Source organism: Xenopus laevis, chromosome 6S, assembly GCF_017654675.1.
Source record: "Xenopus laevis strain J_2021 chromosome 6S, Xenopus_laevis_v10.1, whole genome shotgun sequence".
NCBI classification, from domain to species: domain Eukaryota; kingdom Metazoa; phylum Chordata; class Amphibia; order Anura; family Pipidae; genus Xenopus; species Xenopus laevis.
In genome coordinates, this window is record NC_054382.1 from 71,802,576 (window position 1) to 71,814,659 (window position 12,084).

Here is a 12,084-nt window from a genome sequence, read left to right on the forward strand (position 1 = left end):
TTTGGCATATGTAGCCCTGTTCTGCTACTGTGAGAGCCCTGCTATAAATGCCCTTTCTGGCTAGAAGAGTCATGTGTTTGTGCTGTATGAAAGTAGGTATAACAACTAATCGTGTGCCCTCACCCATACCTTCCAAATGTCCCATTTTCTGTGGGAATGTCCTGATTTTGACAGCTCAGCCCTCAGTCTCAGGTTTCTTACTGAAATGTCCCGAGTTTCTCTTTGATCTTCTACACAGACGCCAGAAAAAGATACAAAGTTTTTGAAAATTAAAATAAGAGGCTTTTTGGCAGAGACAGAGCCCAAAACACTCAGCAGCTGCACTTAGATACAATTGTAACAATTTAAGATAAGCAAAGATACAATTGTAACTATTTAACATAAGCAGATCTCTTGGGAGAACTGAGACTAACAGCTTAAATGACAGTTCACTTTCATTAGCAAAACTATTATAACACATAAAACATTGTACTAATACTCCCAGAAATATATTCAAACTTCCAAAACCTGCCAAATTTTGTAACATGGAGATGGTATTTAGGGGGTGTGGCCATAAAATGGATGTTATTCTGTAATACCTGTGAATGGGAATTTTTTTTATCAAACCTGCCCAACTGATATCTGGCAGATTTTGAGGCAGATATCGGTCAGGGAGGCCAGTTGGAAGCCCCCATACATTGCAGATAAGCAATGGCAGATAAGACCAGTCGAATTGGTCTTAAGGACCCGAATTGGCAGCTTTAATGTGCCTGTGTATGGCCACCTTAACTGGCTCATATCAGTATGAATCAGGGACTTGCAATCATTCCATGCCAAACAGCAGCAGTTTCTTCAGATTCTCAATAAGAACCCTGTTTGGAATCCCATGCCCTAAAAAAGAGCAGGCTTTGATCTTCAAAGCCCTAATAATGCTTGCCTTTCTTTCTACACCCAGAAAAGGGCACACTTTCCTGCAACTGTGGTGTCCTATTTAAATATAACATAAATTGAGCTCAGGCACCTTACAAATACCTCTTCTCTCTTCCTCAATCCCTGTAGGAGTTTACAGTCACAAATTTGTTTGAGGATGCTAATGGCAGATGTGGGAATAGATGGCTTACATATAAACACTGTCCTCTTCCTTGCCTCTTCCTAGTCTCTTGTTCGTGGAACTACTGCATTGGCAGAGGGGGCAAGCTGGGCCGCCAAAAGAAATCACGGGGTCCTTTACAAAAAATGCCCCCTGGTCCCCCGCCCCCAGCAGCTTCAGGTCCTTTCGGCTGCTTTCGGTCTTTTTGGCGGCTTCGGGTTTAATCAGCAGCAGCAGCTTTCAGTGGCTTCTTCGCGTTTTAAGGGTTGCCCGGCAAATCCAGGAAGTTTCAAAAACCACTGGGCTCGGTACAGCTGTACCCGCTGTGCCTCCCTGATGGCAGCCCTGGAGACAATCTCCATTCTGCCATTAACCTAACAAAGAATTGCACTTATCACAGGGGCTCATTTTTTAACACTGGGCAAATTCACGCATGGGCAGTTACCTGTATCAACCAATCCGTGATTAACTTTTTTAAATCCAGCTGCAAATAGATCAAATGAATGCAGCAATCTGATTGGTTGCCATGGGTCACTGTCCTGTGTTGAAAAATGACCCCCACTGTGTTTACCCACAAGCATGCATTTTTCTACAGTATACTGCACAAAGTAGTTATGACCCCAATGGCAGCACACTTACGATGGAACTGCTTTCTGGCAGACTCTTGTTTCTCCTACTCAATGTAACGAATGTGTCACAGTCGGACCTGGATTTTACTATTGAGTGCTGTTCTTAGATCTACCAGGGAGCTGTTATTTTGTGTTAGGGGAGGGGTAGATATCTCTCTAACTTGCAGTACAGCAGTAAAGAGTGACTTAAATGTGTCACATGACTTGGGGCAGCTGGGAAACAGACAAAATGTCTAGCCCCATGTCAGATTTCAAAGTTAAATATGAAACAATCTGTTTGCTCTTTTGAGAAACAGATTTCAGTGCAGAATTCTGCTGGATCAACACTAATAACTTGTGCGTTTTGAAAAATATTTTTTTTTCCATGACAGTTGTCACCTGGATTATTACAGTTTTACATTTCAGTAGTTCCTTCTTTAGATATGGTGCGGTTTTGAGGCATGGGAAAATGTAATGATCATTGCCGCATTATTCATTAAAAATTAGTGTAAATAGTTTATATTTAGTTGGACATAATGTATTAATGAAGACTGAAATATAGCTACTGGAATCTGTTGAATGAACACAGTATTATCCAGCTGAAACTAGCTGCAGCTTTTGCAAAAAGGGAACATTGCTCATCTGAGAACAAAAAGTTTCTCTTCTTGAAAAATGAAAGTGAAACAGATCTGCAGTGTTGCCTGGTAACTGGCAGAGTCTGCTGTGCAGAATTTCAGTTCCCTTTGTTTGGGCAAGTTAAGCTACTATAATACAATTATCTGCAGTGTTCCTTAGCAATCAGCAGATATACTGTAATTAGTAGCAGAAACCATCATGGAATACTAAGTGAGACACATTCTCAAATTGTGTCTGGCATACATGTAAGCTTTTATTCTTTTCTGTTTATCCATTTAGATGAGAACCTCATTTGTCAAGGCAGTGTTGCTTCTAAACTGACACGTTGACAAATAATAGATACTAAAGGTGGCCATACACGGGCCGATAAAAGCTGCCGACAGACCAAGTCGGCAGCTTATTGGCCCGTGTATGGGGGCCCCCGACGGGCTTCCCCGATCGAGATCTGGCCGAAAGTCGGCCAGATCTCGATCGGATGGGGTTAAAAATCCCGTCGGATCGCGGCCGCATCTGTTCGCTGATGCGGTCCCGCGATCCGACCGCCCGTTTGGCGAACTCTAGGATCCGATCGTTGGGCCCTAGGGCCCACGATCGGATCAGCCCGATATTGCCCACCTCAAGGTGGGCATATCGGAGGGAGATCCGCTCGTTTGGCGACATCGCCAAACGAGCGGATCTATCCGTGTATGGCCACCTTAAGGTTTGCAGTTTTGCTCCTATAATTTCGATTTACCTAAATTACCTCACTAACTGCAATAAAGTATATGCTTCACTGCAGTCTGTGACAGGTTATACTTAGCATTAGTACAGGGTTACATTAAATAATGGCACCCCCAAAAATGGACCCTCACTACCTATAATTCCTTTCCTTAGAATTCTACCACCCACTCCAAGATTACAAACTATTGTACTAATAGGTAAAACAATGACCCATAAAATCTAACAGTATGGTATACTGAAAATGAATAGACTGCAGTAAGGAGAATTTTCTCTTTTGGATGTCAGTGGTTCTGTACTGTTTACAAAGAACAAACAAACTACATGGGTTTTTAAAGGGATACTGTCATGGGAAAAAAAAATTATTTCAAAATCAATAAGTTGATAGTGCTGCTCCAGCAGAATTCTGCACTGAAATCCATTTCTCAAAAGAGCAAACAGATTTTTTTATATTCAATTTTGAAATCTGACAACGGGCTAGACATATTGTCAATTTCCCAGCTGCCCCAAGTCATGTGACTTGTGCTCTGATAAACTTCAATCACTCTTTACTGCTGTACTGCAAGTTGGAGCGATATCACCCCCTCCCTTTCCCCCCCACAAGCCAAACAATGGGATGGTAACCAGATAACAGCTGCTTGGTAGATCTAAGAACAGCACTCAATAGTAAAAACCCATGTCCCACTGAGACACATTCAGTTACATTGAGAAGGAAAAACAGCAGCCTGCCTGAAAGCATTTCTCTCCTAAAGTGCAGGCACAAGTCACATGACCAGGGGCAGCTGGGAAATTGACAAAATGTCTAGCCCCATGTCAGATTTCAAAATTAAATATAAAAAAATCTGTTTGCTCTTTTGAGAAATGGATTTCAGTGCAGAATTCTGCTGGAGCAGCATTATTAACTGATTCATTTTGAAAAAAACATTTTTTCCCATGACAGTATCCCTTTAAGTAGATTACCTATAAAGACATATTATAAATGGAAGCTCAACAAAGCCATGATTATTTTGAGAAAGGCAGAGCCAGGGAGAGAAAGGGTTAAAGTCCATCAAAATGCAACTATATACCATACAATAAATGCATGTACATATTATACCACTGTGGCTTTAGGCTAAACAACAACATGAAGGTTGTCCCCTTGTTGTTTGATAATAGTATAAAAAGGCTGATGTGATCATCAGATTAACAAAACTCACCAAATAAGTACTGACCTGAAAATGCCTATATCAACCTAGTCTCAATACCCAGTTCAAATTTCAGTATCAGATGTATGTCACTCCCGATTCAAGTAAATAGGGTAAATACATAATCCAGTAAATTAAAATTGTAATTCCTGTATTTCAGAGCTTTCTGGATAAAGGGTTTCGGGTTAATGGATCACATACCTTTGTGCATAAATATACATATTTACCAGATTTAGATAATGGAGAGATTCTTTCTAATATTCATCAATCATCTATAACGGGACTTTAACCAAAAAAAACACATATTGTACAATAGCTGATGAAAGATAACTGCAATACAAAGAGTGACTCTGAAGAGAAATAAGGATTCATCGAAATATTGAACACTTGCCACACAGTTTTCAACTGATGTAGCTAAAATAAATAGTTATATTTGCTTACCTCGTCATATTTGGTCTGATGCCCTAATGCTAACTGTTTTTATGTTATTTGCCTCTAGGGTTGCCACCTTTTGTTTAGGGGAAAACGGGCAGAAGGTGGAGCAGATGATGTCGGGGGGTGGGCCAGTGATGTCAGGGGCGGGCCTGATGACACTGCGATCAGCAATTTACTGATCGCCATGTCATTAAATTCAATGTCCTGTCCAGAACTTTTCACCCGGACAGCCCTACCAAAAACTGGCTGTCGGGGTGAAATCAGGACAGGTGGCAACCATATTTGCCTCTCTTTTTCTCCATAATATATAACATAAAGCCTTTGTCAATGTGAATATAGTGGATATGTATGAAAAAAATTATATATGAAGAAAAGAGCATATGTAAGCCAGAGGTCTTCTTCAACCTTTTGTACCCGTGAGTCATATTTAAATGTTGGAGAGCAACACAAGCATGCAACAGCCTCTTGTAAGCTGCCAGTCCATCAAATAGTGAATAAAGTATTATAATACACAAAAGCCATGAATATCTTGTAAATTATATCCTTATAAACGGTGAGTTCTGATGTCATCAGTTATAAACGGTGAGTTCTGATGTAATTTCTGTCACACGACTCACTGAAACTTGTGTATTATAATAAATAAAGTACCCCCAGTTGTAAAATATGAGGATATTAGAAGTTACCTCGGAATTCCATGACCTGTATAAAAACACTCGGCCTTCGGCCTCGTGTTTTTATATGGTCATGAAACTCCTCGGTAACTTATAATATCCTTATATTTTACAAGAGGGGGGTACTTTATTCACTATATATTACATTTAGGCTCAGCTTTGGCATGTCCAAGCAGAAAACAAGCATAAATGAGTACACAAATGTACCAAATAACTAAATAACTGTGTGCACCCCCTATTGTAACATATAAGGATATTATAAGTTACAGAGGAGTTTCATGACCATATAAAAGCACGAGGCTGAAGGGCATGGAACTCCGAGGTTACTTCTAATATCCTCATATTTTACAACAAGGGGTACTTTATTTATTATAATACACAAGTTTTAGTGAGTCGTGTGACAAAAATAACATCACTACTCACCATTTATAACTGATGACATCACTAGTCACAGTTTATAAGGATATAATTTACAGGATATTCTTGGCTTTTGTGTATTATAATAACAATTATGACACTTATTTTTCCCCCACTGGAACATTTTTCATGTTTATATTGTTCCCAGCATCTGAAAGTGGCTCATGGGTAAAAAAGTTGGGAACCCTGCGCTAGGGCCTCATGCTAAACCACTGTAGTAAAATGTAATGTCTTCAAATGCAACTTAAGGAGGCCATAGACTCAAAGATCCGCTCGTTTGGCGACATCGCCAAACGAGCGGATCTTTCCCCGATATGCCACTAACGGAATGGCTATATCGGGGGTAATTTGAACGTTCGCCCGTATGGCCGAACGATCGAATTACGATGCGCCAAGGGGCTCCGACGGGTCGGTCGGTTAAAAATCAAACCTTCCCAATCGATATCGTGGCCAGATATCGATCGGGAAGACCCGTCGGAAGCCCCCATACACGGGCAGATAAGCTGTCAAATCGGTCCAAACGACCGATATCGGCAGCTTTATCTGCCCGTGTATGGCCACCTTTACTTTCCCTTGCCAGGCCCCTTCAGCTGCACAGGAACCCCAGTTGTTTTGCAAAAGCTTCTGCTGCGCCAAAGGTTGGACATTTCCACCTCATTCAGCTATATGTGACATTTTACCCCCCACATGTTGTTCTGCTAAAAGTCTATTCACTTGTGTTAGCCTCTTTGTAGCAGGGACTTAACTATAGAGGATTGTGGCTGCTCAGAACATTTGAGTTGTAGGGGCCCCTGTGTGATGCTGACACCTAAGCAGTTTACATATATTTTTATGAAAATGTCTTATCCTCAAAATTTGGGAGAGGCTATTACTTAGATATATATTTGTGGAAATGCCATATTCCTAAGGTTTAGCCTCCCTCCCCCATTATTTTGTTACAGCCTGGGCCAAGTAACTTCTATTAATGCCACTGTCTCATGGTTGAAAGCCGAGCGAATACAGGATACTCAGATTACTATTCATCTGGTAACAAACAAGTACAACGTGTGGTTTTCAATAACAGGTCATAATATACGAAATAATTCACACTGCTCAGTCACAAACACTGGCGCAGGCCCCGACCTCTTGTTAGGAGGGAAATAGAATTTCGCGGCGGCTCTTTTTATGATGCGTGTGGATCACGTGTCAGCCAATCAGATTGTCGGGAATGCCAGCAGTTTTCCGTCTGACGCTTGGATGATACGTACGCGAGTGGGGGTGGGAACAGTCAGGAGAAGCCAGGGAAAGAGAAGGAGCGTTCTGGAAGTCGGCCCCGATCCTCCCCATACACACGCCCAGGTTTCCCTGTGCCTGGAGTCTGGAGTGACAGCAAACCCCGGAGACTGAAAGTGCCCGCTAGAGAAATGAGAGAACAGCCCCGTGTCTGACACTCCTCGTTGAGAGTTTCGGTGCCACCCCGGTGAATGCTGCCAGTTGGAGCGGCCGATAATGCTGAAGATGAAGCTTCCCCTGAAGAAGAGCAAACACAAGGCGTCTGATGAAGAGGAGGAGGATGAGGAAGAACGGGCAGCCATGTGCGACACTCCCCGCGACTGGCCAGCGACGGACGGCTCCTTGCATCGGGAAACCGTCTACCATTGGTTCATGAAGTCTTTGGGCCCTGCCAACCGCTTGGAATTCGCCTACGGACTGCTGGACTTGTGTAACCCGCTTGAGCTGCGCTTCCTCGGCTCGTGCTTGGAGGACCTGGCCAGGAAAGACTGTCACTACCTCCGGGAGTGTGAGAATAAGGCTAATGGACTGGCCGGGGAGCCGCTGCTGGGGGATTTGGGCGAGCCCATCTCCCGCGCCAAACTCATCATCTACTTGGCTCTGCTCAACTCGGGCAGCCTGGAGGTGGCCAGTCGTCTATACCGCCTGCTCTTGCCCGAAGTGGGAATCGAGAGGGTGCTGGGAGGCCGGGATCAGGAGGAGGAGGAGGGGGAGGACAGCGCCGAGGCATCAGCGGCCCGTGAGGAACTGTTACTACTATTCACCATGGCCTCTCTTCATCCCGCCTTCACTTTCCACCAGCGGGTCACCCTTCGGCAGCGCCTGGACCGGCTCCGGGAGTCCATGGGCAGGAGAAGTCGGGCTGAGGTAACTCTGGGCGCATGCTTTATGTTTTGTTCTGTCAGTGCTGAACTGCAAATCTAAGCATTTATTGGCCGACTACACTCGCGTTGCATGCTGGAATTTGGACAGCAGTTCTTTTTCACAGAAATACGGGTTGTTCATCTCCAAACACTTTTTTCACTCCATTTGGTTTCAGATTGTTCGTCAGAAATAGCCTTTCTGGTTTCTATTTGTCACAGTTTTTTCTATTGAAGTGTAAAGTTTCATTTTTCACCTTATAAAGCCGCTCAAGGAAGGGGGTCGGCGACACTTTGTTTTTAATTGATCCATTTAGTTGATGCATTTGTCCCTGCTGAGCAGAATCCATGAGTTTCATTTAAAGAGATACTGACACCAGAAATGAAACCAATTTTAGATCTATCACAGTATTGGCTTTGTATACTACTTTTAATTTTGCCATAAAGTATTTGCTCAAAGCTTTTACATTACCCATCTGACTCCATGTGTAGCTGTGAGAATTGATACAATAGTTGCTTATATCACACAGATACTGTAGAGAAATGGATCAACTAATGGAACAAATTGTAACAGTTCAGAATGTTCCTGGATCGCTGAGCTGCCAGACAAACACTAGAGACACAAACTTTAAACTTACATTTTGGGAAAACAGTCAAAAAATAATAGATTGAAAGCAACAAAGTCTTTGTTTATTGTGAACAATGTGAAAATAACTGAACTGAAAAAAGTGTTTGGAAGCTGAACAGGCAGACGTGTTTTAGGGTTTGCATAACTGCACAGTTCTTCCCATTCAGCCCTTTATCTCCAACAGCAGCTTCCACCATTGTCCATTCAGGTTCTGAAGAATTGTAGTACAAGTACACCTCCAGGGATTCTGCATACTGTAGCACTGAAAGACAGCCATAGATTGAGAGCTGGGTAAAAACCAACAACCTAGCTCACACAACAAGGCAGAAATGGAATCTTACTAAATATCCAGCACCCTTATCCAGTAGGTTTACGTCAGTGATGGAGGAAAATAGCAGTTGCCAAATGTGGATCCCAGAAATGATTGAAATAATTGCAGCATGTTTTTCTACCTCAAGGTTTATGGAAAAGTTGGTTGAGTTCAGTGAAGATCATACATTGTCGCCATTCCATCATCTGGCATATTCATTTATCAGCGTGAAATCTGTTAATTTCTTGGAAGCAAATAGGGGCAGAGATCAAGCAGTCTGGCAGAAAGTTGGCAGGCTTGCTTTGCCTATGTGTAGTCACATTAGTTGTGTAGAGCGAGCCATAGTCTCCCACAGCACTCAACAGTTAACTGATATTGTGCTAATATATTAAAAAAAATAAACATCTATATTGTCTGGGCAGCAACCGGTTGCTTTAAACACTAATATGTAGTGATGGGCGAATAAATTCGGCAGGAGCATTTCGTGGCAAAATTCTGCTATTTGCCGCCAAAACACACGTCATAAAAGTCGCTCTTGTCAAAATCGTGTCAACACTATTCGGACATGCATTGACTTTAACGCTTATGTCGGCATTTGCACAAATTGACGCAGGCGGGAGTTCCGCTAATTTTTTGCCATTTCGCGTTTTCAGAGTTGTAATATTTTCAAAAGTTATTGTACGTGTTCCCATAATATTGTTGGTGTGGACATGGTCTTCAATGCACAATACCCAGGACATATTATCTGTATACTGGCAGCCTGGTACACAATGCACATGAGTCATGAACTGATCAACATTAATTCAAGTGTAGAGGGCACACTACCTAGGGCATTTGCTTTGTCTGCATTGGTTTATAATGTAGCAGGAACTTAAGGTGGCCATATACAGACCATTTTAAGATGCCAATTTGACCTCTTCAGACCTAGTTGGTAACTTATCTTCCCTAATATTGGACCCTCTGACAGGTGACTGAAAATTGTCCAGATATCCCTTTGCCATATTTGCAAATCCCTTCGGCTGCATTGGCGCTTTGATGCAGTCTTCTGACAGGCCTGCATAGACTCCACTGTATAATCTGCATGTAGGTGGTCAAATTGGGCACAGATTGTTTGGTGGCCTCACCAAATAACGTCTTGCTATGTATGTACAGATTTAGATGCACTTAGGTAATGACCGCAAAGTATTGGAAAAGGTGGCCATACATATTAAAGCAGTGGTTCACCTTACCGTTAACTTTTAGTATGTTATAAAACAGCCAGTTCTAAGCAACTTTTCAATTGGTCTTCATTATTTATCTTTTATAGTTTTTTTAATTTATTTGTCTTCCTCTTTCAAGCTTTTAAATGGGGGTCACTGACCCCATCTAAAAAACAAAGGCTCTGTAAGGCTACACATGTATTTTCATTGCTACTTTTTATTACCCATCTTTCTGTTCTGGCCTTTCCTATTTGTATGCAAGTCTCTTATTTAAATTAATGCATGGTTGCTAGGGTAATTTGCATCATAGCAACCAGATTGCTGCAGCTGCAAACTGGAGAGCTGCTGAATAAAAAACTAAATACCGTATATACTCGAGTATAAGCCGAGTTTTTCAGCATCCAAAATGTGCTGAAAAAGTCTACCTCGGCTTATACTCGGGTCAGCGGGCAGTAGCCGAGATTGCAGTCACTTTTAATCATTCCTATACCAACAGTTCACTTGGGGAGAGACTGCAATATCCCACAATGCCCTCTGTTGGTTTTATGAAAGAATAACAGTGCGCCCTCTGTTGGTTATATCACAGAATAACAGTGACTGCAATATCACACAGCGCCATCTGTTGGTTGTATCAAAGAATAACAGTGACTGCAATATCACACAGCGCCATCTGTTGGTTGTATCAAAGAATAACAGTGACTGCAATATCACACAGCGCCATCTGTTGGTTGTATCAAAGAATAACAGTGACTGCAATATCACACAGCGCCATCTGTTGGTTATATCAAAGAATAACAGTGACTGCAATATCACACAGCACCATCTGTTGGTTGTATCAAAGAATAACAGTGACTGCAATATCACACAGCACCATCTGTTGGTTATATCAAAGAATAACAGTAACTGCAATATCACACAGCGCCATCTGTTGGTTGAATAAAGGATTAACAGTGATGGCAATATCACACAGCGCCATCTGTTGGTTATACGAAAGATCAGTGATGGTTTTATGACACACAGCACTCTGCACAATTCTCTGTCACCATCAACTTTGCAAAGAAGTCCGATCGCTGGGGGAGTCTCTTTGGCGGAAGGTGCGCTGCTGGGAGACAGGGCTGTAGTTGTGTCTAGGCTTATACTAGAGTCAATAAGTTTTCCCAGTTTTCGTAGGTAAAATTAGGTACCTCGGCTTATACTCGGATCGGCTTATACTCGAGTATATACGGTAACTTAAAAACCACAAATAATAAAAAAATGAAAACCAATTGCAAATTGTCTCAGAATATCACTCTACGTCAGGGGTCCCCAACCTTTTTTACCCGTGAGCCACATTCAAATGTAAAAAGAGTTGGGGAGCAACACAAGCATGAAAAGGTCCCTGGAGATGCCAAATTAGGGCTGTGATTGGCTATTGGTAGTCCCTATGTGGACTGGCAGCCTACATGAGGCTCTACTTAGCACTATACTTCGTTTTCATGCAATTAAAACTCCACCCAAGCCTGGAATTCAAAAATAAGCCCCTGCTTTGAGGACACTGGGAGCAACATCCAAGAGGTTGGAGAGCAACATGTTGCTCACGAGCTACTGGTTGGGGATCACTGCTCTACGTCATACTAAAAGTTAATTTAAAGGGGAACACCTTTAAGATCTGCTCGTTCAGCAAGTTTGCCAAACACAGATCTTTGCCCAATATGGGCACCTGGGCTGATTGATCATTCTGGGGGGTAATGCAGGCTGTGGGAGAGGACTGCTTCAGCAAACCATTGGGGTCCTCATCCAAATGAGACTTTTAAACCTGTCCAATAGATATGTGGCTGAAAATGGCTCAGCTATCAATTAGCAGTGTGAAAAAAACAAGTGTGCCACAGCATTATACTTCTTTAAATATAGAAGAAATGTGCTGAGAAAAATAGTTTCTGGTTGATTCATTAAAAATTTATAACCTGTCGGTGACTAGGTGGACCTGATCGGGAACTGATGCCTGTTTGGGCTTCCATTCAGTTCAGGATTCAGCCAAATCTTTGGACGAATGCCAAAATAGTGGATTTGGTCCCTAATTTATGTATTTATTTATTTTG

The 12,084-nt window shown here is 42.2% G+C and overlaps 1 protein-coding gene across 2 annotated transcripts in view; it reads left to right on the forward strand.

Moving 5' to 3' along the window:
• The first annotated feature begins 6,422 nt into the window (after positions 1–6,422).
• The window catches only part of LOC121395089 (zinc finger CCHC domain-containing protein 2-like), a 36,413-nt gene continuing 30,751 nt past the window's right edge, over positions 6,423–12,084 (forward strand). Inside the window, exon 1 of one of the 2 annotated variants that reach the window (XM_041567662.1) lies at positions 6,423–7,876. In XM_041567662.1, the coding sequence (XP_041423596.1) occupies positions 7,226–7,876 (651 nt within the window). In that variant the 5' untranslated portion in view covers positions 6,423–7,225. The remainder of the gene's footprint in view (positions 7,877–12,084) is intronic. The other variant, XM_041567663.1, reaches the window with a different exon arrangement.